At 45.3% G+C, this 26784-nt stretch overlaps 1 protein-coding gene across 2 annotated transcripts in view; it reads left to right on the top strand.

Moving 5' to 3' along the window:
- Positions 1-26784, top strand: part of CAND1 (cullin associated and neddylation dissociated 1) — a 447264-nt gene that overhangs the window by 187141 nt on the left and 233339 nt on the right. For both annotated transcript variants that reach the window (XM_033958594.1, XM_033958595.1), the window contains exon 7: positions 9652-9797. In XM_033958594.1, the coding sequence (XP_033814485.1) occupies positions 9652-9797 (146 nt within the window). The remainder of the gene's footprint in view (positions 1-9651; positions 9798-26784) is intronic.

The raw sequence follows: 26784 nt of genomic DNA, 5'->3' as shown, positions 1-26784 counted from the left end.
AATTAAATAATTTAAATAGTTTAAATGAACTTAGCTTCATAGAGAACATGCTTCAGCTTTAAAATGAAGCTCCCCAGTGCCAACGCGTTTCGCACATCTCTATCAAGGCTGGGGATCTAAAAAACGAAACAGGCAACAAGCACTGATTAGATTAGCTTATCTCTACAATTCAAACATAACCCATCATATTTCAATATAAAGTAGCTATTCGAGACTTGTGTGGATTGGATCAGACAGAGTCTACGGAGACGGGACGGAGATGGGGCAGAGTCTGCGGGGGATGAGGCAGTGATGGTGACAGTCTACGGGGATGGGGCGGGAATAGGGACAATTTTTTCCTTTGGGGGGAGAGAAGAGAAGGGAAGCCGGCACGCACACGTTAGAGCCCTGGAGGGAAGCTTACAACTTCCTCGCTGCTGGCTACTTTCTGTTTCGCGGAAACAGAAAGTAGGCAGGACTCGGCAACGAGGAAGGCCCGAAGCAAATAAAAACAGCAAGTATGCCATTTGAGAAAACAAACACACGGAAATCGGACACGATTCTGCTTGCTCTTTTAAAGCTCTGATCCAAGCAACCTTGGTGCCTATTGTGAGAGATAAAGTGGTCAGCCAGGAAGAATGAAATCAAGAAAGTTCAAGTTTAGTCAAGCTGTGATTTGAACTTTATAGGCATTTGTTTTTCATCCCTTAACTGGCAGGCAGAAGGATGCTCCATTTATTAATCTTGCAAAGTCTGATACAGGAAAGGCTAGAAGTGCATCAGGATTTAACAAGCTTGGGGTGTGCAAATCCACTTAATGCAGAAATTACAGTAAAACCAAATCACTTTTCTCTTCTATTTCACTGCAGCTCTATGAGATTTTTCGAGCTAATGTTCTTTTGCACTTAGCTAATGATGGATAGGAATAGGTTTATTTCATTTAAGCTAAGGGAAAACAATATTTTTTCTGAGTATCCTTTAAATAATGGTTCACAAATTCATTCAGCCTGTTTTAAGACTGGGTTTTGTTTTTCATATTATTGCTTTTGTTTTTATAATCCTTAAAAAATAAGGGGCAATTCTCCAAGTGGGTTCTTCCTCATAGGCACCCTGAGACTGTACAGGGAGCGCCTATTCTATAGCAGGTTCCATTACAGAATTGTAGCATATAGCCTTAGATTCAGGCGCCTTGCAGTTACAGCAGCCATAGAGCTGACGTAACTAAGCATGTCCAGTTGTGACAAGAACTTGTGTAACTAATAATATGTATAACATGAAAACAAGCCCATTCCCCACCCACATGTCTACCCCCTTTCTGTTTGTGCAGCATAGCATTTATATTGTTTTAGAAAAGTGCTTAAGGTGTGAATGTGCATACGTGCATATTCGCAGGCACTTAGTTTTATGGTTTATGGTTTATTCTATCGATGTAACACTTTTCCATACAATACAAAACCAAGGATAAAGAACTCCAAAAATTATAGGAAAATGGACATGTACATGGTGTTGGGAAAAAGAAAATGGGACCCCCAATATTTTTCCAAATAACCTCAAAAAAATGTACTATTATTAAAAAAATTATTCCTATTATTAATAGGTGTTACTGCAAGATGCTATAAAAACTGGATGATCCTTGTTTTCAAAATGACGTCAATCAGGAAATGACCATTAAGATCTGTTTTAGCAAAATAGCATTTAACAAAGAAGTTGCAATTAAATTTTTGCAACAAAATAAGACATACGGCCAAAAGAGGGAAATTCTATTAACGGCATCCCGATTGTAGGCGGCGGTTTGGCGTCCTATCATTGTCTAACCAGGCAATCGGAATGCAGGTATAAAAAAAAACACCCCAACACAGGCAGCCTACAGTTTAGGCATTTTCACAAGCCTAGGGAGGCGTGCAGGGTCGCTTAAGCTTGCCCAAGGCTAGGCTTAGGTGTGGTTTCAACAAGAAGTGGCCTTAGGTAAGCTTAGGCTGTCTTAGGCATCTCCCTAGTGCCGCAATAGGTATCTGAAATACAGCCTTCCCTTCTCTTCTCTCTCCCCCCCCCCCCGCCCCCCCACAGGACATAACTTCCGGTTTCGGAGGGAAGAGAAGGGAAGCCGGCATGCACATGTTGGAGCCCCAGAGGGAAGCTTACAACTTGCTGCTTTTACTTGCTTCGGGCCTTCCTCGCTGCCGGGTCCTGCCTTTGCAGAAACAGAAAGTAGGCAGGACCTGGCAATGAGGAAGGCCTGAAGCAAGTAAAAGCAGCAAGTTATAAGCTTCCCTCCATCGCTGACCTATGGAAGATTGGTCAGCGATGGAGGGAAGCTTATAACTTGCCTAGTGACTCTGCCGACTGGTGTGTGAGCTGGGAGGGATGGGAAGAGAAATGCTGCTGCACTGAATGGGGGAGGGGAGGGGGAAGAGAAATGTTCTGCTGTACCCATTTTTGGGGGAAGGGAAGAGAAATGTTGCTGCTGCACCCAATTTTTTTTTTTGGGGGGGGAGAGAAAAGCTGGTGCACCCAATTGGGGGGAGAGAAAAGCTGCTGCTGCAACCAATTGGGGAGGGGAAGAGAAGTGCTGCTGCTGCTGCACTCGATTGAGGAGGGGGAGGGGAAAAAAGTGCTGCAGAAGCACCCAGTTAGGGAGGGGGAAGACAAGTGCTGCTGCAGCAGCACCCAATTGGGGAGAGAGAGGGGAGAAGGAAGACCAGGGAAGGGAGAGGAGAGGCAAGAGATGCCAAGACCATGGGAGGGAGGGAGGGAAAGGAAAGGAGCTACCAGACCATGGAGGAGGGAGAGATGTCAGCGCATATGGGGGAGGGGGAGGAGGGAGATGCCTGGGCATGGGGGAGAGAAGGGAAGGCGATAGAGATGCCAGACCATGGGGTGGAGTGGGAAGGAAGGAAGGAAAGGAGAAGAGAGAGATGCCAAAGCATAGGGGAGGGGGTGAAGCTGAAATGAATCATGTACAAGGAGAGAAAGGGCACAGGATATACAGTTTATTGAAGGGACATAAAAAGAGGGAAGATGCCATATGGAACAGAGAGGGCGGACCTTGGATGGAAAGGGCAGAGAGGGTGGATAGTGGATGCAAGGGGTAGAGAGAGAGAGGGCAGAGGCTGGGTGGAAGGGGCAAAGAGAGGACAGATGTTGCATGGAAGGAAGCGAGGACAAACACTGAATAGAAAGAAGAGAGCAAAGAGAAGATGATTAAAGCAGAAATGACAAAAGGTAGAGAGAATTTTTTTTATTGCTTTACGTAGAATCAAGTAGTATTGTAACTGTATTGATTAAAGTTTATAAATAGGAAATAGAAATAAGGCAGTTTTTTGGGACTAAACCCTTTCCTCAGGTCAGGACAGGATACTATAACAGCAGGGGTGCCCAAATGGTCGATCGCAAAGGCAATGCGAGTCAATCGCGTTGCCTTTGCAGTCTTTTTCTTCCTGCCTCCGCGAGCCAGGTCAGGTGTGTACAAGCACCAGACTCACAAGACTTCACCTCCGACGTCAATTCTGGGCCAGCCAATCGCTGCCTGGCAGGCCTGGAACTTCTTCTTCGACGTTAGAATTGATGTCAGAGGTGAAGTCTTGTGAGTCCAACACTTGTACGTGCCTGGCCTGGCTCGGGAAAGCAGCAGGGAGAAATTGGTGTGGTGGATTAGGGGGTAGGGAAAGAATTGGGGAAGTGGAGAAATTGGCGCGATGGCTTGGGGGGCAGGGGGGAGAAAGACAGGCAGGCAGGGGGGAGAGAGAAAGAAAGAGAGACAGAAAGAAAAGGGGAGGACAGAAAGAAAGAAATACAGTAAAACCTTGGATTGCAAGTAACTTGGTTTGCAAGTGTTTTGCAAGACAAACAAAACATTTTATTAAATTTTGACTTGATATACAAGCAATGTTTTGCAATACAAGTACATACAGTATACACACATCACAACTGAGCCGATGGTTCTTCTCTCTCTGACGCTGCAAGAGTCTAGTGACTGTTCTAAATAAGCAAAATCTTGCAATACGAGCACATACAGTATACACATGTCATTATCACAACTGAGCCGATGGTGGTTCTCTCTCTGACACTGCGGGAATGTAGTGACTGTTCTAAATAAGTGAGGTCTTGCAATATAAGTATGTATAGTATTTTGTATTAAAGTTTTTGGGTTGTGGAACGAATCGTCTAAGTTTCCATTTTTTCTTATGGGGAAATTTGCTTTGATATACGAGTGTTTTGGATTACAAGCAGGCTTCTGAAACGAATTATACTCGCAAACCAAGGTTTTACTGTATTGGATTTACAGTCAGAAGAAGGAAGTGCAACCAGAGACTCATGAAATCACCAGACAAAAAGAAAGGAGAAATGATTTTATTTTCTATTTAGTGATCAGAATGTGTCCATTTTGAGAATTTATATCTGCTGTCTATTTTGCACTATGGCCCCCTTTTACTAAACCACAATAGCGGTTTTTAGCGCAGGGAGCCTATGAGCATCGAGAGCAGCGCAGGGCATTCAGCGCATCTCCCTGCGCTATAGACCGCTATTGTGGTTTAGTAAAAATAGAGGGGGCATATTTGTCTATTTTTGTATAGTTGTTCCTGAGGTGACATTGCATAAAGTCATCTGCCTTGACCTCTTTGAAAACCCACGGAATATAAATGGTAATTAACATTTTCTCTGCGTACAGTGTGCTTTGTGTTTTTTAAAATTTTATTGTTTGGTAGATCATTTTGACTTGGTCATTTTAAAAATTAGCTCACAAGCCCGAAAATAGTGTGCACTCCTTCTGTAGAGCCATTTCTTCTATGACTAGATAAGCTATATTTATCTTTTTTTTTAAAGTTGTTTAAGTTCATGCAGAAATAAATGGCTAGATTGAATCTAATGACTTCATTAACACCTTTCCCTTTTTTAAATGTTTATACCATTTGAAAGAGGGCAAATATCTAATTATTCCCTTCTAGAATAGGATACTTCTTAAATTTAGTAAAAATATTCTGGCACAGTGTCAAATCTTAAAAAAGGAAGTCATATTGAGCATTGGAAAATAATAATAATTAACTAATAAAAATAGTACACATTTAGGGCTCTTTTTACTAAGTTGCGATAGTGGTTTTAGCGTGCACTTAGCACGCGCAGAATTGCCACGCACGCTAGACGCTAACACCCACATTGAGCTGGCGTTAGTTTTCCTGCGTAGCGCGGAGGGTTGTGCGCTAAAAATGCTAGCACACCTTAGTAAAAGAGGAGGTTAATTTTCCCCACCACCAAATTTCCCCATCCCGCTCCACCCAGCTACTTTTTCATGCCACCCGGCTGGAAAATATTTCTGGGGAGAACACTGAACATACTGAGGGCCTCAAAATAGTACCCGGCGGGCCGCATGTGGCCCCTGGGCCGTGAGTTTGAGACCACTGCCCTAAGCCTAACGAATACCAACCTAATACCCCCGCACAAGCTCCACCCCAGACATGACCAAGATCCACCCCTAACCCCACCACCATAATAATTGTACTAATTGTAATGCAATTTCTTCCATCCATTTTTCATATACACACAATATAGTCTTATTAATACATAATGATAACCACAAAATTAAACAAACACAAAGCACACTGGACAGAGAGAAAATGTTAATTTTCATTTATATTCTTTTTTTTTCCCCAAAGAGGTCAAGGCAGATGACTTTAAAATATGCAATGTTACCTCAGTAATACAAATAGAACAATAGACAAATATAGTGCAAAATATAGACAGCAGATATGAATTCTCAAAACTGACACATTTTTATCACTAAATTGAAAATAAAATCATTTTTCCTACCTTTGTTGTCTGGTGATTTCATGAGTCTCTGGTTACACTTCCTTCTGAGTGTGCATCCAATATTTCTTTCTTTCTGCCTCCTGAATGCTTTCTCTCCTCCGGACCCCATTCCCTTCCCCAACCAACATGTCTCTCTCTCTCTGTTTGTCCCTCCATGAGTCCAACTCTTCTCCACCTCTATTGGCAATATGTCTCCCTCTCTCTCTCACTGTCCATCTGTCTTGAGAGATCCAAGCATCTTTCCCACCCCCCTCTACAGCCACATCCAACATTTCTCCCTCTCTCATCCCCCGGATCACCTGCAGCATTTTTCATACTGCCAACCAGTCTCATGCCCATTCTATCACCCCTCTCCAACATAATGTCCAACATTCCTTCCCCTTGCATCCCCTTCTATCTGCCCTCTCCACCACCATATCCAACATTTATCCCTCTCATCCTTCTATTCCCCATGCCTCTCTACGTCACTCCTCTCTCTATGCCCAATTTTCCTTTCTTCCTTTCCTCATATGCACCATCTCTCACTCACACATTCGTGCCCATCAATTCTCCCTTTCTATTCTCTCCCTTCTGTGTCCCATGTTCATGCCCCTTCCCTTCCTTCTGTGTCGAGTTCGTTCCCCCTCCCTGCCTTCCAGCTTTGTCCCAAAATTAAGTTGCATGCCGGGGTATCCCTGCCTGCCCCGCCCGCACTCCCCCCTCTCTCCTGAAGCCGACCTGTCCACAGAAGCCGCAAGTGCCACTGGGGATCCCTGCCCACTCACCCGCACCCCCATTTCCCAGCCGACCCATCCACAGAAGCTGTAAGCACTGCTGGGGATCCCTACCCCCCCCCCCCTGCTGAAGCCACTGCCGGAGATCCCTCCTTCTTTCATTCCATGCATGTCTGCCACCCCTCATCCCTGAAGCCGACCCTGTTACTTCGTTGGAGCCAGACTCAGTCCATCCTCCCCAGGAGCAACTCCATGCAGGGACGGCGCATTCAACGATTTCACACTGCACATGTCTGGCCCACAAGCCTTCCCTCTGATGTCAATTCTGATGTCTGAGAGAAGGTTCTAAGTCAGCTACGCAGTGTGGGAGTAACTGCCTCTGTCCCTGCACGGAGAGCTGCTGGGAGAGGAGGGAGCCAGTCCGCCTCCAAAGAAGTAACAGTGTCGGCTTCATGGGTGGGGGTGGTGCAGCGGGCCGGCAGGCAGGGAGGGATCCCCAGCAGTGGCTTCAGCAGCGGCCGGGCAAGGAGGGATCCCCGCCAGAGGTCAGGCCGCATACCCCCATGACTATGCATATCGCGTGTTGAGAAACAATGATTTAGACCAAACTGTTCCATATTAAGATGGATATGAACAGGATTTATTCCAAAGTAACTCTGAGTTAAAGGAATACGTCAAGGAATTGTTAGCTGGATGGGAACCTCTGATTGAGCTGTGAGCAAAACTATAAGAAGCTATTTAAAGGCAGCAAACCTCTTTGTGTAAGTAAGGTAAATAAAAGTAAGAGGAAAAGGAGGCCACCTTGGTTGTCAAAAGTAGTATCTGAGAAGGTATGGAAAAAGAGGATAGCCTTCATAAACTACAATGGATCGCAGAAAGAACAAGTCAGGTGACATTATTTGAAAAAGCTAAGAGAAGCTACAAAAGTAGTTAGGAATGCAAAGACGCAAATGGATGAGAAAATAGCTAATACAGTAAAATGGGGTGGGTGGCAAGACTTTTTAAAAAAAATGTTAGTGATAAGAAGTGCAAAAATGGCATTGAGAGACTCGAGGGTAAAGGGGAGGCATATGTAGCAGATAAGGTGGCATGGCTTAATATTACCTCAGAAGGTAAACACAAATAGGAAAAAAAGTGTGGTACATCCTGAATGATTTTTAGAAGACTTTGTGAGGAGCTAATGAACCTAAAGGTGGACCAAATGATGAGGTCAGATGGCACACATCTGAGGATACTGAAGGAATATAGGGAAGTTTTGGTGACTGCTGTCTGATCTTTTGAATGCTTATCTAAAGTCAGGAGTCATCTCGGAGGACTGGAGAAGGATGACTGTGGTCCCTCTCCACAAAAGAAGAAGTAAGGAGGAGGTTGGGAACTATGGGCTGGTTAGTCTTGCCTCTATGGTAAATAAATTAATGGAAACCTTTCTGGAACAGAGGATATTGAGGTTTCTGGAATCTTGACACAGTTCTGCATAGACATAAATAAAAGGAATGTGCTTGGTATGGGCCTTGAAGTGACTGAATGGATTAGAAACTGGTGTGAGTGGAAGGCAATAGAGGATAGTAGTAAATGGAGCTCACACTGAGAAAAAGAATGTTACCAGTGGCTTGCCCAAGTTTCGGTTCTTGGTCTGATTCTTTGTAACACTTTTTGTGATATTGCCAAGGGGCTCTCTGGTAAGATTTTCCTCTTTGCTGAGGATACGAAAATCTGCAATAGGAGACACCCTTGAAGGGGTGTAAAGCATGAGGAGGGATTTGGTGAAATTTGAGGAATGTTCCAGAATTTGGCAGCTAAGATTTAATGCTAAAAAAAAAAGCAGGTTCATACATTTGCTTTACTGTTCAAAGTTGTTAAAATGCATGCAGATTGTGAAAAATTGCAGGCGGACCTTAGGAAATTGGAAGACTTGGCGTCCAAGTGGCAGATGAAATTTAATGTGGGCAAATGCAAAGTGATGCATATTGGGAAGAATAACCTGTTACCGGATGCTAGGGTCTACCTTGGGGATTAGTGCCCAAGAAAAGGATCTGGGTATCATTGTAGATAATACGATGAAACCTTCCGCCCAATGTGTGGTGGCGGCCAAAAAAGCAAACAGGATGCTTGGAATTATTTTAAAAAGGAATGGTTAACAAGACTAAGAATGTCATAATGCCCCTGTTATCGCTCCATAGTGTGACCTCATTTGGAGTCTTGCGTTCAATTCTGGTCTCCTTATCTCAAGTAAGATATATTGGTGCTAGAAAAGGTTCAAAGAAGAGCAATCAAGATGGTAAAGGGGATGGAACTCCTCTCGTGTGAGGAAAGACTAAAACGATTAGAGCTCTTCAGCTTGGAAAAGAGACATCTGAGGGGAGATATGATTGACGTCTACAAAATCCTGAGTGAAGTAGAATAGGTACAAGTGGATCAATTTTTCACGCCGTCAAAAATTAGAAAACTAGGGGACACTCGATGAAGTTACAAGGAAATACTTTTAAAATCAATAGGAGGAAAAAATTTTTCACTCAGAGAATAGTTAAGCTCTGGAACATGTTGCCAGAGGATGTGGTAAGAGCAGATGGCATAGCTGGTTTTAAGAAAGGTTTGGACAAGTTCCTGGAGGAAAAGTCCATAGTCTGTTATTGAGAAAGACATGGGGGAAGCCCTATATTGCTTGCCCTATATTGGTAGCATGGAATATTGCTACACCTTGGGTTTTGGCCAGGTACTAGTGACCTGGATTGGCCACCGTGAGAACAGTTTACTGGGCTTGATTGACTATTGGTCTGACCCAGTAAGGCTATTCTTATGTTCTTAGCCAAATAGATACCTATGTCACAAGAAGTCTAATAAAATCTGCTTTGCATTGCTTTCCCACCATAATTCTGTCTATTGATGTATATTAGTCCATACTTAATTATTATTCTAATTTTTGTTTTCTTGTACAATTTTCTGCTTGTATATCTGTACATACACGGTTTCAGCCTTCTGAAATCAGTTCTATCCAAATCTTTTAGCATATGGCTAATTTCACTTTAAAATTATCTGTACTGCTACTTCTGCACCTAGTTGGTTATTATAAGTTTTGTTAACATAAGGATTTTGGAAGGAATTGAATAAATACTGTAATTATAATATCCATTTTTTAATTTAAATGACTCTGCAGATGTCCCAAGGAAGTCTATCCTCATGTCTCTACTATTATAAGCATTTGTCTTAAATATTTAACTTATGATCCAAATTACAATTATGATGATGAAGATGAAGATGAAAATGCAATGGACGCTGATGGAGGAGATGACGACGACCAAGGTACGTTTTCTTAGGTTTCCATTCACAATTCAAATACTGTCATGTTCAAGTAACTTGAATTTTGATGCATTTATTCATGAATTTTAATATTATGCAAATATTTTTACTTGATATATAATACACGCCCCTCGTCATTATTCCCCTCCCTATGCCCAATAATTCTCTTTATTCATTTCCCCATGTGCATCATCTCTCTCTCCCTCACTCAAACACCCATGCCCAATAATTCTCCCTTTCTATTCCTCCCCACCTCAGCATCTTTCCCTCACTCCCTCCATTCTTCATTGTGTGCCTCAAGTCCGTGCTCCCTTCCCTTCCTTCTGTGTCCCAAGTTTATGCTCCTTCCCTCCTTCCTTCCTTTGTCCAAAATTTGTTCTCCCTCCTTTCCTTCTGTGTTCCAACGTGACCCTGCTTCTCCTTTCCTGTGCAAACGCAACCCTCTTCCACACTTGTGTGTTCCAACATTCCCCTCGTCATCTTTCCTGCCTTCTGTGATGTGTCCCAAATTCGTGCCTCCCTCCCATGGATGTTTACCTCCTTTGGCCAGCTTCCTCCTCCCAGCCACATTTGTCTTCACAAAGTCGTGGCTGCAGTTGCTACATGTAGCCCGCGGCTGACCCACAAACCTTCCCTCCGACGTCAGAACTGTGAGCAGCATACAGGAGCTGCTTTATGAAGACAAGTGCTTCTGGGGGGAGGAGCTGGCCAGAGGTGGTAAACACCCGCAGGAGGGAGGGATGCACGAATTTGGAACCCAGCACAGAGGGAGGGAAGGATGACGAGGGAAACGTTGGAACATGGAAGGAAGGAAGAAGGGCGCATTGGAACAGGAAGGGAGAAGCAGACGGTTCGTAAGTACGAGTCTGACGTAAGTTGGTTGTTCTTAACCCAGAGATTGTCTGTAAATTAAACCAAAAATTTGAGCTGCTCTGAGGGACATAATAGGATTGCCCTTATGTCTCCTTTGCTGTTCCTGCTGGAACTAGAACACCCAACAGTTTAAAAAAAAAAAAAAAAAAAGTAGGAACATGGACTGTTGGCTCAGCATATTCACTGATAACAAATAAGCCCTGATGCATTTAATAAGGACACTAGATCTGGTTCTCAGTTTGGTATAAATGTCAGGACTTCTAATTGTGATAAATCAGAAATATTACTTCTAAATTGGAGGAGAGAAGAATCATGTCACAGGAATTTGTCTGTTTTCCTGGTAACCTTAATATTTACTTAACTACTAACCTCTTGATAATGTATGCACTAAATTTAGTAGATAATGTTGGGGGGAGGGCAGAAACCAAGGAGCTGTTCCATCGCTGGCACTAACTACTTTTGTCAATTAAGGAACAAGTGGCCCTCGGTGCTCCTTAATTGTTGTACCCTTTGCAGACTTTGGGTGACGCACAAGGATAAGCTATATTTTCTTGGTATGGAGATTTCATCTGGAGATCAAAAGCATTGCAAATTGGTTACCCAAAATTGATACTAAAGATGTCTTGGGAGACTAGATCTTCTAGATTCAAGATCTTATAATGTAACACCATTATTATGTTAGGTGTATGAAGTCTACACAGACAAAGCAAAATACTCCACATAAGGTTTAATGGAGGAAGAGTGCATCCCCTTCACTTTTATGAATTTGATTCATACACAAGGTTTGAGAACAGGTGACCATAGGCATAAAACCTGATTCTTGTACAATCGTGCTCTATTCCTGGACAAGTGGGTGGAGGCTCCTCAGCAGGCTCATCAGTCCCACCCTGACTTTGTGGGACTGCTCTGTTACACCCCACTTATCCAGGAATAGTGTTGCATTTTACAAGAATGAAAGATTAGGTTCTTATCTTTGCTAATCTTCTGTCTTGTAAATTCATGCTCTTTTCCTGGAACTCGCCCTGGGAATTGCTGATTTGCTGATTGTCTGCCTTAACAAGTATGGGTAAGTTGGACTTCTGGTTTCCTGACCAGCCTTTCTGAGAGTACCATCTGAATATGTTTTGTACTTGGCCTTGGGGGTCCCTAGTTGTAGTACCGCCTTCCATTAGTTCAGGTTATGCCTCCTTATAGCACAGTTTATTTCAGGTTTATACTGTTTTATAACCTGTTTCAATTGTTTAGGATTGCTATTTCATGTTATGAGCAGATTAGACTGATTTGTTGGGGAGTATCCCTGTACCCCCTCCCTTTTGTCTGTATCCTCTACAGGTGACTGTCTGTTTTTCTACAAACTGAATACCTGAGGGCAGTCCTGAGGTGAGAATCTGAAAAAATTATGTAAATGAGGCTTCCTACAAGTAGTCTTAAGACTGGGGATGCATAACCCACTTGTCCAAATAGAGCTTGAATTTACAAGAAAGAAGATTAGCAAAGGTAAGAACCTAATCTTTCGTTTATGCACCTAGTCTGGAAATGGTTTCAAGTTTATTAAGTTGATATACTGCAGCAGCCATCAGAGTGGTTTACATTAATTACAAAAATTATTTCAAGAAAAAAGATAATAGAATTAGGAATTCCATTGGTGATAGAATAGGGGAGAATAAAGATCTTGATGTTGATGCTCTGAGAGGCTGCCAACAAACATACCTGCACTGGAAGCATGCAATCATAGAGTGGAGTAACAAGGGGATGCCAAATGGTCAGGTTGGGAAATCATCTTTAAATAGAAAGATTTTGAGGGGTTGCGGTTGTAAATGGATGTTAGGGTTTAGCGAATTCCAAATGGTGGAAAATAAAAAAACAAGGGAGAACTATTATAATACTTCCTCGTCTGGTAGAAGTATTACTTTTTCTTCCAGGCTTTGCTGTTTTCCAGAAGTGACCCTGATAAAAGCTGTAAAAACTTGGGACAGTTTTAAATGTGGGGAGGGTGAGTTTCCTCTCCTTTACTCAAGTGAAAGGTAAATGGGAACTTGCAAATACATACATAAGGGTAAATTATCTGCAAAAACATAGAAATATGATAGCAGATAAAGGCCAAATGGCCCATCCAGTCTGCCCATCCACAGCATCCACTTTTCCTGTTCTCCCTAAGAGATTCCACATGCTTGTCCCACACTTTCTTGAATTCAAACACAGTCTTAGTCTCTCCCCTGTACCGAGAACCTATTCCACACATTTGCCACCCTTTCTCTAAAAAAAAGTATTTTCATAGATTATTCCTGAGCCTGTCACCTTTTAACTTTTATACCTCTTCATGTGCACCCTAGCATCCTTCTATCTTTTGCCATCACTTTTTCGACCTGGTTGGCCACCTTAAGATCATTACATACTATACTCCCAAGTCCCACTCCTCTTTTGTGCACAAAAGTTCTTCACCTCCTAAACTGTACTGTTCCCTCGGATTTTTCCAGCCCAAATGCATGTCCTTACATTTCTTAGCATTAAATCGTCTGCCAAATTTCAGACCATTCTTCATGCTTCACTAGGTCCTTCCTCGTGTTATTCACACCATCAGTGGTGTCTACTCCATTGCAGATTTTGGTATCATCCGCAAAGAGGCGAATCTTACTTGACAGCCCTTCAGCAATATCGCTTACAAAAATGTTAAAAAGAACAGGCTCAAGAATGGAACCTTAAGATACACCTCTGATAACATGCCTTTCCTCAGAGAGATCTCCATTGACCATTACTCTCTGTCGCCCTCCACTCAACCAGTTCCTGATGCAGTCTGTCATTTTGGGGCCTATTCTGAGGGCACCCAGTTTGTTTATTAGACACTTTTTTGGAACATTGTCAAATGCTTTGCTAAAATCTAAATATATCACATCTAGTGCACTCACTCTATCCAATTTACCCAGCCAAAGAAATTGATCAGATTTGTCTAACAAGACTTGCCTCTAGTGAATCCATGTTGCCTCCATGTGACGCAAAACGTGTCAGAGGGAAGGCTTCCAGGTCAGCTGTCGGTAGCGTGAAGGAGCGAAGGTGCGTTGCTGTCAGCCTGAAGAGAGAGTCCATAAGATGCTGCATGAGCTGGGGGAGGGGGGAGGAAAGAGATGCTGCACGGGCTGGGAGGTATGGGGGAGGGAGGGAAAGAGATGCTGTACAAGGAGAAAGGAAGAAAGTGGAAGGTGGAAGAAATATTGGATGTTGTGGAGAGAGAAAGGTGGGACAGATGGAAAGGGATACAAGAGGGAGGAATGTTGGACATGGTGGTAGAAGGAATAGAGGGAGAAATGCAGCATGGTATTGGAGAGGGGTGATACAAGGAGAAATGTTGAGCATGGGGCCAAATGATACTGCCCAAGGGCCAGGGGATGAGAGGGGGAGAAATGTTGGACATGGCTGTAGAGGAGATGAGAAAGATGTGTCCTAGATTCTTCTCACTCTATCTCTCTGTCTCTCTCAGCCGCTCAAATTTTCCCATCTATGTCTGACATCGAGCAGGTTTAAGAAGTGCGGTCAGTCAATGGCATATTTCCATCACTGACCCTATCAACTGGTGTATCCAGCATTTGGGGCCTGAACATTTGTTCTACTTTTCTGAAGCGTAAGTCTCGGTCCTCAGTACCAATGGTACCTACATCGGCATCGGACATTCCTGCCTCTGGTAAGCCTGCTAAGAAGCTGACCACTTCTCAGCCGGCATCACAGGCCTCTTCAGCATCTAGTCCCTCGATGCAGGCCAAACCCTGACACCAGCGTTCTCCTTCAATGCAGGCTGTCTCCTACTGGGCATGCATCCTCTTCAAGGTCTCTCACCCCTACACACCCTGCCGCACCTTTGATACCCGCTCATTCCCAGATATCGATGCAGGATATTTGATCCAGGTTCGATGACTTTCTGTGCAGAGAGATTGGAGATTGGAAGCTAATCTCGTTGCCAGTGTCCACACCAACCTCATCAATACCAGCCCAGCTGGAGCATAGCTCTCACAGGCCACAAGGTGCTGCTTCGAAGTCTGCTTCTAATTGTCATTCTGCTTCGCATCAACGTTCCTCAAGTCATTGTTGATGCTCGCCCTCGGAGCGTTATTCTGCTTCTTCAAGGCATTGACGCTCTTCTGCTACAATAACCTCTGGAAGCTTCACCATAGGGTAATTAACCTCTTTCAGCCTTGACTGCAGGGAACTCACAATCAAATTGTATCCCCTCCCTCTGATGTCATATCCCTAGATATTCCCCTGGACTGCCAGTCTAATTTCCTGCAGCCTTAGCTGCAGGGTGCTTATCTCTTTTGCTCGTGATTAATTTTTAATCTAATCTTTGGTTTAAATATCGGGTCATCTCTCAGTGGAGCTCGACTCGGTTCACATATAATTAAGACTAGAGTACCGTATTTTCACGCAAATAACACGCACCCGTATAAAACGCGCACACGTGTATAGCGCGCAGAAATCACGATGATAAGCACAAAAACTTTGGTATAACGCGCTCACGATTATACCGCGCATGCTGCCCGACTCTCCGTTCACCCCCCTGACTTCCGTGCACTGCCCCGCCTCTCCGTGCGCTGTCCCGACTCTCCGTTCACCCCCCCCTGACTTCCATGCACTGCCCTGACTTTCCGTGCGCTGTCCCGACTCTCCGTTCACCCCCCCTGACTTCCGTGCACTGCCCTGACTTTCCGTGCGCTGTCCCGACTCTCCGTTCACCCCCCTGACTTCCGTGCACTGCCCCGCCTCTCCGTGCGCTGTCCCGACTCTCCGTTCACCCCCCCCCGACGTCCGATTCATCCCCCCCCCCGGCAGGACCATTCGCACCCCCACCCCGAAGGACCGCCGACTCCCCGACAATATCGGGCCAGGAGGGAGCCCAAACCCTCCTGGCCACGGCGACCCCCTACCCCCACCCCGCACTACATTACGGGCAGGAGGGATCCCAGGCCCTCCTGCCCTCGACGCAAACCCCCCTCCCCCCCAACGACCGCCCCCCCCCAAGACCCTCCGACCGCTCCCCCAGCCGACCCGCGACCCCCCTGGCGACCCCCACGACCCCCCCCACCCCCCTTCCCCGTACCTTTGGAAGTTGGCCGGACAGACGGGAGCCAAACCCGCCTGTCCGGCAGGCAGCCAACGAAGGAATGAGGCCGGATTGGCCCATCCGTCCTAAAGCTCTGCCTACTGGTGGGGCCTAAGGCGCGTGGGCCAATCAGAATAGGCCCTGGAGCCTTAGGTCCCACCTGGGGGCGCGGCCTGAGGCACATGGGCCCAACCCGACCATGTGCCTCAGGCCGCGCCCCCAGGTGGGACCTAAGGCTCCAGGGCCTATTCTGATTGGCCCACGCGCCTTAGGCCCCACCAGTAGGCGGAGCTTTAGGACGGATGGGCCAATCCGGCCTCATTCCTTCGTTGGCTGCCTGCCGGACAGGCGGGTTTGGCTCCCGTCTGTCCGGCCAACTTCCAAAGGTACGGGGAAGGGGGGTCGTGGGGGTCGGCCAGGGGGGTCGCGGGTCGGCTGGGGGGGCGGTCGGAGGTTCTTGGGGGGGGACGGTCGTTGGGGGGGAGGGGGGTTTGCGTCGAGGGCAGGAGGGCCTGGGATCCCTCCTGCCCGTAATGTAGTGCGGGGTGGGGTTAGGGGGTCGCCGTGGCCAGGAGGGTTTGGGCTCCCTTCTGGCCCGATATTGTCGGGAAGTCGGCGGTCCTTCGGGGTGGGGGTGCGAGTGGTCCTGCCGGGGGGGGGGGGGATGTATCGGACGTCGGGGAGTCGGCCGGGCAAGAGGGCTTGGGCTCCCTCTTGCTCCGATCGTGGATGCGGGTGCGGGTGGGAGCGCGTGCGAGTGGTCGTTCGGGGTGGGGGTGCGAGTGGTCCTGCTGGGGGGGTGAATCGGGCGTCGGGCGGGGTGGGAACTATGTTTGAAAACTTTCGTATACCGCGCTCACGCATATAACGCGCGAGGGGTATGCGCGGTAGGTAAAAACGCGTATAACGCGCGCGTTATATGCGTGAAAATACGGTACATGGCAGAAAACAAAGGAGAAGGAAGAACTAATTTATAACTAAAGTACCTAAGAAAAGCATAAGAAAAATAACTATAATATTATCATTTTGTTGAGACTGTAGTTAAACCATTTAAAACAACAAAGTTTTCAGGAATTTACAAAATAATTGCAGTTGGCCTAAAAGCCTAATAGAGTCAGGAAGTTTATTCCAGATCTCTACAAACTTGAAAACAAAAGATCAACTGAGCTTTCCAGCAGATTTAATTCCCTTAAGGAAGGTAAGGCTAACTTATATCTTTGTGTGTTTCTCAAATGGCAAAGTCTAAGGGTTTTCCAACATAAGGGGACAAAAGGATCAAATATTCCATAGAGAATCTTGAAGATTATGCATGCGCATTTAAACAGGATTCTAAAGCAAATTGGGAGCCAGTGAAGCTTTATCAACATAGGGAGAACATGATCATACTTTTGTTTCCCAAAAATGAGCTTAGCTGCAATATTCTGTATTAACTGAAGTCATTTGACTGCCCTGCTTAATACCCAGATAAACTGAGTTACAATAATCTAGCTGAGAAAGCACAGTGGATTGTACCAACACTGAGAAATGTTTTTGATGGAATAGTGATTTGATCTTCCTCAACATGCGCAGACTAAAAAAAACACTTTTTTGTCAAAGAATTTATTTGTTAATGAAATGTAAGTGGTGAGTCCAAGATGACTCCCAGGACTCTAGATGAAAAATCTATATATAGTGAGATACCTGTTTTCAGTGTGACAGAGGAAGGGAGGTTTTCAATCTTGGCCCAATCCAAAGCAATTTAGTTTTGGCAGCGTTCAGTTTCATTTGAATAGACAAAGCCCACAGTTGAAGATTAGACATGCAGCAATCTATACTAGGGACCAGGTTGTTAAGATCAGGATCAACTTCTTTTTTTCCCATATCTTTATTCATTTTAAAAGCCAACATCAAGTGCAACATATTATCAAACAATGTACAAATAAACAGCACTTAATTCCATCAACTGATATAATGATATAATAAAAACATATCCCCACCCACCCACCCTTTCATATAGCAAAAAGACAATCAGGATCAATTTCTAATAAAATGAAAATATCATCTGCATAAGTAAATATAGTCTCTGCTGATGAAAGGCAAAAAATTTTCAGAGAAGTCATATATATATATTAAACAAGATTGGCGACAGAGGAGAGCCCTGTGGCACCCCACAGCTGGATTTCCAAGAGGAGGAAGTTTCACCCTCCAAATATACCTTATAAGATTGAAATGAGAGGAATTTACTAAACCAATTCAGTACAACTTGGTTTAAACCAATATCTGATAACATACGAATCAGGATGTCATGATGAATGACATCAAACGCAGCCGACAGATCAAATTGCAACAATACCACACATTTATTTTGTATCTGTAAATTTTGAATCTTTGAAATTAATTTTATAATTTCTAGTCACTTTAATTTTTCCCTAATATTTGTGAATCCAATGTATCGGGATTTTCTGGTTAAAAACAATTATGCCTGTTTCTTCTATTCAGAATTGGGTGCAGCAAATGGGTTCTGCCACTCTTGAATTCCAGTATGTCTCTGTCTTTGCTTGCAGGGACATCGGGAAGCAGGTGGGCAGTTCCTGACATCTCTTCTGCTTCGGTCTCTGTGCCTTTGCTGTCGCAGGTTTCATTGGCAGCTTCCACGGAGATGGCTAATCTAGCAGATCTTCTGAATCCCCCCCCAGCAGGTCCTCAGTCCTTGCGGCTGTCCCATCTGTGTGCAGGCTATTTAAGACTGGCCGTTTGTCTGACCTTATTTCTGAGTCCTAAAGTTCCTGGACCTGATTTCAGACCACCAGGAACAGGCTGAATGTTCCTTTAAGTAACTGATCAGCGTCAGTCTTTCCAGGGGTCTCCTTTCTCAGGTTCCTCTACATCAAAAAGTTCTGACCACAGATGCATCCATGTATGCATGGGGGGCTCACTTGGACAGCTTCAAGATGCAAGGTTGTTGGAATTCGCAAGAGAAATCATTCCACATCAGCCTGCTAGAATTAAAAGCCATTCTAGATTCAAGATGGCATTGAGGACAGATGCTTGACGCAGAGATCTCTTCTTCCCTTACCTGGGCTTTTCTTTTTGGCTGATTGCCTGCTGCCGGAGTTGAACATTTTCCTTAGTGGATTGTTTGCAGCTGTGCTAGAATAGGGAAGAGGAAGAGAGCTTCCCAGCCAAATCCTCTGGTGACCGGGACCTCCAGAAATCTTGTGCAGATGACACTGGATGCAGGAATGATGTTCCAATTCCCCCGACTTTGGGAGGAATGCCAAACTCCGTAGCGAACCTTAGTTTTCATCGGGTTTCCCTTAGCCCGATCCAGGGGCAGGCTCCTATCCAACCCAGAAGAGAGAGACAATTCAGTTCCCCTGAAAAGAAGTGTAACTGAGCCCTGGAGGAGCAGTGAGAGGAGAGTTATCAGCGGAGAAGGTCCCTGCTGGAGCCCAGACAACAGCACTCAATACAGAGGCTAGTGAGAACTCATCTTCCATGAGTAATAACAAATTGGTCAAGCCGGAAGTGGTAAATATGAATGAACTGTGGGGAGCTAATGTAATCATGGACTCCAATCTAGAGAATTACACGGGTAAAAAATATGTCCCTGTCACCGCCCCGTCCCCGGCCCACCATCCTCTGCACCGCTCCGTCACCGCCATTTCCTTCACCGCCCCGTCACCACCACTGCCATCCCATTCACCGCCCCGTCACCGTCCCCGCAGCATCCATATAAGCCTTAGTACTGTAATATTTAGCTCATTCCTTTCTTATAAATCAAAGTTCCTGCTGCTGAACTAGAGAAAGAGATGTTCAGCTGGCAGGGCTTTGTTTATAAATTTTTATCAACACAACTAATATACTACTTTATCCTAAAGCAAAAAATAAATAAATAAATAGAATTTTTTTTCTACCTTTGTTGTCTGGTTTCTGCTTTCCACATCTTCTCATTCAATTCCTTCCATCCACTGTGTGTCTTCTCTCTGCGTCTTCCATTTGCTATTACTGTGCCTCTCCCTTCACCCTCCCCCAATTGGTCTAGCACCCATCTTCTTCCCTCCGCTCCCCCATAGTCTGGCATCTATCTTCTTCCCTTCCAGCATCTTCTCCCCACTCTGTCTTCCACATTTCCCTTCAGGGTCTGTTCCTCTCTACCCTCTTTCAATGTCTGTTCTATTCCTTTCCACCACCACCCTTCCCTCCCTCCTTTACAATCTGTTCCTTTCTACCACCCTTCAGCTCCTCTCACGTGGCCTATCTATCTATCTCCCTCCCTCTTATTTTCGTGGCACGTTACAATGTAATTTGTGCAAGCCGCTGGAGCCTGCGAGCTCTGTCCCTGTCCCATTCCCACAAACTATCTCGCTTCTGTGTTCCTATTTTCCCCATTTCTAATATCTCTCCTATGTATCTGCCATTGCCTCCCCCCCCCGTGTCCATATACCATCCCCATGGCATGTCCCCTTTATGTCTCTGTCCCTATGCCCCATGCACATAATTTCCCCTCTTTCTGTTACCTTCCTCTGCCCAGATTTTCCCTATCTTCCTCTTCCATACCAGCGTGTCTCTTCTTTTCAACCCCATCTAGCTTCTTTCCCTCTTTCTCTCCCCCCCCCCCCCTGCTTCCAGCATCTGGCTCACCTGCCTGTCTTCCCCTTTCTTTCCTGCTGTGGGTTTCTTTCTTTCCCTCTTCATCCCCTTGGCCCAGAATTTTTTTTCCTTTCACTCCCTCCTTCCTAGTATGAGCCGGGAACAAATGCAATCTCACGGTCTAGCAGCCCCCACCTACCCGATCGCAGCGTTTAGCCAGCTCCCTCCCTCCACCTCACCTTACATTCTGAGTTTGCCGGCTTCCTTTTTCCCCGAGCCGCACGCGTTTAAAAAGACGCGCACGCGCGGCTGCGCGAGTCCAAGCTTCTCCTCTCCTGCAACTTCCTGTTTCCGGTTGCGTCAGAGGAGAAGCTTGATGGACTCGCGCAGCCACGCGTGCACGGCTTTTTGAACGCGTGCGGCTCAGGAAAATGGAAGCCGGCAAACTCAGAATTTAAGGTGAGGTAGAGGGAGGGAGTTGGCTAAATGCTACGGGCGGGCGGTGGCTGCGGGGACCGCGCGATCCTTAATGCCTCATTGCGGAGACAAGACCATTCACCGCTCCACGGGCGGTGAATGGCCTTGTCCCCGTCCCCGCAGCGACTATTATTTTTCATTCCCCGTTCCGGCGGGTTACCCGTGGCTAAACGCGGCTAGCCGCGGGTAACCGCCACCGTGTCATTCTCTACTCCAATCTCAAAAAGGCAGTATCTATGGTACGTTCTGACTGTGCCTCTGTTAGCTCCCAGGTAGATGTCCATGGGGTAATGTTAAAAGAACAAAGTGAGAATATAAAGAGACATGAAGAACAGATTAATCAAATAAAAACTTTAGAAGCGGAGATTGTTACGGAAAGTTCTGAATGACATTCTGGGGGAAGAGCAAGCTATTCAGGAAGGACAGACTCCACCTCAGCAGAGACGGAACGAGGCTACTTGCAAGCAACATCAAGAGAGAAGTTGAGAAGCTTTTAAATTAGGAATAAGGGAAAGCCGACAGTCGACCGTGAGAGAGAGTCGATGGTTCGGGAACCTGTATACCCGGAGGATACCGTACAGGAAGATAGAGGGGAAGACTCACCGGTTCACAGGCAAAATGGATCGAAAGGGACACAAGAGGGAAGGACATGCGAGAAGAGAATAGACTGCAAACTCAAGTGTATGTGCACGAACGCAAGAAATAAGATGGGTGAATTAGAAGCTGTGGCACAAAAGGATAACATTGACATCATCGGCATCACGGAAACATGGTGGACTGAGGAAAATGTATGGGACACGATGCTACCGGGATATAAACTATACTGCAGAGACAGAGTGACTCAAAAAGGAGGAGGCATTGCCATATACATCAGAGGGAATTGAATCTACTGGAGAGAACGTGCCACAATGGACGGATAAGTTAGAGTCTCTATGGGTCAAAATTCCAAGAACAAATGGACTGGAAACTAGGATCGGCATCTACTACTGACCACCATGGCAGTCCGAGGAAATTGATGGAGAAATGACGGATGAGATTAAACGCAACTGCAAGGGAAGCAACGTAATTATCATTGGCGACTTCAACTATCCGGGGATAGACTGGAACCTAGGCACCTCCAGCTGCACTAGAGAGACCAAGTTCCTGGATGCTGTAGGCGATTGCTTCCTGGAACAATTTGTCATGGAAAATACAAGAGGAAACTCAATTCTGGACTTAATTCTAAATGGACTGTGAGGAACGGCACAAGGTGTGGAAGTAGAAGGGACGCTGGGAAACAGCGATCATAATATGATCCGCTTCGACCTGGATGCAGGGGCGAAACATTGGTCAGCACGACGGCCACGGCACTGAACTTCCAAAAAGGGAATTACGAAGGGATGAAACTCATGGTGGGGAAGAAGATTAAGAAGAGGATGAACAATGTAAAAACGCTAGAGCAAGCTTCGTCCCTTTTTAAGGATACAGTCACCGAGGTGCAAAATCTATATATACTGTGTATCAACAAAGGATCCAAGAAGAAAAAGAACAAAGAACCGGCGTGGCTCACTGTAGAGGTAAAGAAAGTGATCAGAGACAAAAAAACTTTGTTTAAGGAATGGAAAAGGTCAAAAACTGACGAAAACAGGAATAAGCACAAACAACATCAATGCAGGTGCCATAAGGCAGTAAAAGGGGCCAAAAGAGACTATGAGGAGAAAATAGCCAAGGAAGTAAAAAACATCAAGCCGTTCTTTCGATATATTAAGGGGAAACAACCCGCGAAGGAAGCAGTGGGAAGGAATAAAGGGAGCACTAAAGGAGGACAAAGCAATCGCTGACCAACTGAACACATTTTTTTGCATCTGTATTTATCGAAGAGGACATACACAGCTTACCGGAACCCATCAGGCTATATGCTGGAAGTGAAAATGGGAAACTGACAGGGTTAACGGTCAGTCTAGAAGAGGTATGCAGGCAGATTGATATGCTTAAGAGTGATAAACCCCCAGGACCGGATGGTATCCATCCGAGGGTCATCAAGGAACTGAAAGGGACTATAGCGGAACTGCTTCAGCTAATAGCCAATCTGTCGATCAAATCGGGAAAGATTCCGGAAGACTGGAAGGTGGCGAATGTTACGCCGATCTTCAAAAAAGGTTTGAGGGGAGATCTGGGAAACTACAGACCGAAGAGTCTGACCTCAGTACCGGGAAAAATGGTGGAGGTGCTGATAAAGGACTGCATCATTGATCACCTTGATGGACACGGTCTGATGAGGACCAGCCAGCACGGTTTCAGCAAAGGCAGATCTTGTTTGACAAACTTGCTGCACTTCTTTGAGGGAGTAAACAAGCAGATAGACAAGGGCGACCTGGTCGACATTGTATATCTGGATTTTCAGAAGGCGTTTGACAAGGTTCCGCATGAAAGACTACTTTGGAAAATTGCGAGCCATGGAATCAAGGGTGAAATACGTGGATTAAAAACTAGTGGAGCATAGGAAACAGAAAGTGAGGATAAATGGACAATACTCGGACTGGAAGAGCGTCACCAGTGGGGTGCCGCAGGGCTCGGTGCTTGGACCCGTGCTCTTCAACATCTTTATAAATGATCTGGACATAGGTACGAGTGAGGTGATTAAATTTGCGAACAATACGAAGTTGTTCAGAGTAATAAAGACACAGGGGGATTGCGAAGATCTGCAATGTGACAGGCTCAAGGAATGGGCATCGACATGGCAGATGAGGTTCAACGTGGATAAGTGCAAAGTGATGCATGTCGGTAACAAAAATCTCATGCACGAATAAAAGATGTCCGGGGTGGTACTTGGAGAGACCTCCCAGGAAAGAAACTTGGGAGTTCTGATTGACAAGTCGATGAAGCTGTCCGCGCAATGTGTGGCGGCGAAAAGGGCAAACCGAATGCTAGGAATGATAAAGAAGGGGATCATGAACAGATCGAATAAGGTTATCATGTCGCTGTACCGGGCCATGGTGCACCTTGTAGTACTGGCACACCTGGAGTACTGCATCCAGTACTGGTCGCCGTACATGAAGAAGGACACGGTACTACTCGAAAGGGTCCAGAGTAGAGAATGACACGGGGAGCGATCTCCGCAGGGAGCCGCGGCGTGGCTGCGGGTTATGGAGACTCCATAGCCAAATCGCCGCAGACACGGGGACAAAAGTTTTCACCGCCCGCAAAAACGGTGAAAAGATTTGTCCCCGCAGGCAAATGTTCCCCCTTCTATGTACCGCTATTTACCTTGTCTTCACCGTGTGTCTTTGGTTCAGGACCGGGTGTCAGATTTTTTTCCGGCGGCCATGTTTGTCTCCGCCATGTGGTCTGTCTCCTCCAACTCTCTCTACCCGATTTGCACATTTCCGCATTGACTCCGCCCCCTAATATACATGCTCTTCATTGGTCAGTTCTTTTTGCTGGATTGGATTCACTTTTCACTCATTTCACTGGGAGGAGCTGAAAGCTTGAAAACTTCGTCAGGTACAAGTAAGTGTTCTCCCCGGCTGATTTAGATGACCGCCCAGCTAATCCTGCTCCTTCCCGGGCTGACTCGCGCCGAAAATTTTGTTTGACGCCTGCCTATTTTTTTTTTTTTTTTTGCCAGCATGCTTTTACTTGCTTCGGGCCTTCCTCGTTGCCGGGACCTGCCTACTTTCTGTTTCCGCGAAGGCAGGACCCGGCAGCGAGGAAGGCCCGAAGCAAGTAAAAGCAGCAAGTTGTAAGCTTCCCTCCGGGGCTCTATCGTGTGTGTGCCGGCTTCCCTTCTCTACCCCCCCTCCCCCCCGGGACGCTACTTCTGGTTTCGGAGGGAAGAGAAGGGAAGCCAGCACGCACACAATAGAGCCCCAGAGGGAAGCTTACAACTTGCTGCTTTTACTTGCTTCGGGCCTTCCTCGCTGCCGGGTCCTGCCTTCGCGGAAACAGAAAGTAGGCAGGTCCCGGCAACGAGGAAGGCCCGAAGCAAGTAAAAGCAGCAAGTGTAGTGGTATACCATTTGAGAAAAAAAAAAACGCACGGACGTTGGACCTGATTCTGCTTGCTCTCGCCACGGACACGGACTGACACGGACCTCAGATTTTTAAGGCGGTACAGGTTTAGATCCGCGAGGTCCGTGAGGTCCGCGTTTTACCCCTTCCCCAACCTTGGTGCTTATTGTGGTCAGCCAGGAAGAATGAAATCAAAAAAGTTCGAGTTTAGTCAAGCTGTGATTTGAACTTTATAGGCTTTTTTTTTTTCATCCTTTAACTGGCAGGCATAAGAATGCTCCATTTATTAATCTTGCAAAGTCTGATACAGGAAAAGCTAGAAGTGCATCAAGATTTAAGGAGCTTGGGGTGTGCAAATCTACTTAATGCAGAGATTACAGTAAAACAAAATCACTTTTCTATTTCACTGCAGCTCTATGAGGTTCTTTTGCCCTTAGCTATAGTCAAATGATGGATATGAATATGTTTATTTCATTTAAGTTAAGGGAAAACAATATTTTTTCTGAGTATCCTTTAAATAATGGTTCACAAATTAATTCAGCCTGTTTTAAGGCTGGGATTTGTTTTCACATTATTGCTTCTGTTTTTATAATCCTTAAAAAATATAAGGGGCAATTCTCCAAGTGGGTTCTTCCTCGTAGGCACCCTGAGACTGTACAGGGAACGCCTATTCTATAGCAGTGAATGGGCTCCCAGGTTCCATTACAGAATGGTAGCATATAGCCTTAGATTCAGGCACCTTACAGTTAAAGCAGCCATAGAGCTGACGTAACTAAGCATGTCCACTTGTGGGAGAAATGATTTTATTTTCAGTTTAGTGATCAAAATGTGTCTGTTTTGAGAATTTATATCTGCTGTCTATATTTTGCACGATGGCCCCCTTTTACTAAATCGCAATAGCGGTTTTTAGCACAGGGAGCCTATGAGCATCGAAAGCAGTGCAGGGCATTCAGCGCATCTCCCTGTGCTAAAAACCGCTATTGCGATTTAGTAAAAGGGGAGGGGATATATTTGTCTATTTAGTGATCAAAATTTGTCAGTTTTGAGAATTTATATCAGTTATCTATATTTTGCATTATATTTGTCTATTTTTCTATAGTTGTTTCTGAAGTGACATTGCATATTTTAGTCATCTGTCTTGACCTCTTTGAAAAATGAAACAAATATTAATTAATATTTTCTCTGCATACAGTGTGCTTTGTGTTTCTTTTAATTTTGTGGTTACCATAATGAATTAATATTATATACAGTAGTGTACATGAAAAATGAATGGAAGAAATTGCATTACAATTAGTACTATTTACTATTATGATGGGGATGGGGGTTAGGAGTGTGCATTCCAGCTACCAGCACATCTTCAGAGAGGGCATTCTCTATTGCAGGAAGGACTGTGGAAGAAAGGAGAACTAGACTGAATCCAAAGATTGTAGATTATTTGTTGTTCATCCACGGGTTAAAAAATAAGGACAATTAATAGTACAGGTTGTGTTTTGTTTTTGTATAGTTAACTAAGTTGTAAAGAATGTTTCCTTTATACGTTAATAAAGATAAGTATATAAAATCATACCTGTTTGAGGCTTTTATGCATGCTGCGGTGACGGGGCGGTGAATGGGATGGCAGTGGCGGTGACGGGGCGGTGAAAGGGATGACGGTGACGGGGCGGTGAAGGGAATGGCGGTGACGGGGCGGTGCAGAGGATAGTCGGCCGGGGACGGGGCGGTGACGGGGACAAATTTTTTCCCCGTGTCATTCTCTAGTCCAGAGAAGAACGACTAAAATGGTTAAGGGGCTGGAGGAGTTGCCATACAGTGAAAGATTAGAGAAACTCAGCCTCGTCTCCCTCGAACAGAGGAGATTGAGAGGAGACATGATTGGAACATTCAAGGTACTGAAGGGAATAGACTATGTTTCTATGACTTGTTGGAAAAGGACAGGTTGTTCACTCTGTCCAAGGTAGGGAGAACGAGAAGGCACTCTCTAAAATTGAAA

Source organism: Geotrypetes seraphini, chromosome 9 (assembly GCF_902459505.1).
Source record: "Geotrypetes seraphini chromosome 9, aGeoSer1.1, whole genome shotgun sequence".
NCBI lineage: Eukaryota > Metazoa > Chordata > Amphibia > Gymnophiona > Dermophiidae > Geotrypetes > Geotrypetes seraphini.
The sequence above is the reverse complement of the archived record's forward strand: the minus strand, read 5'-3'. Positions and strand labels throughout refer to the sequence as shown.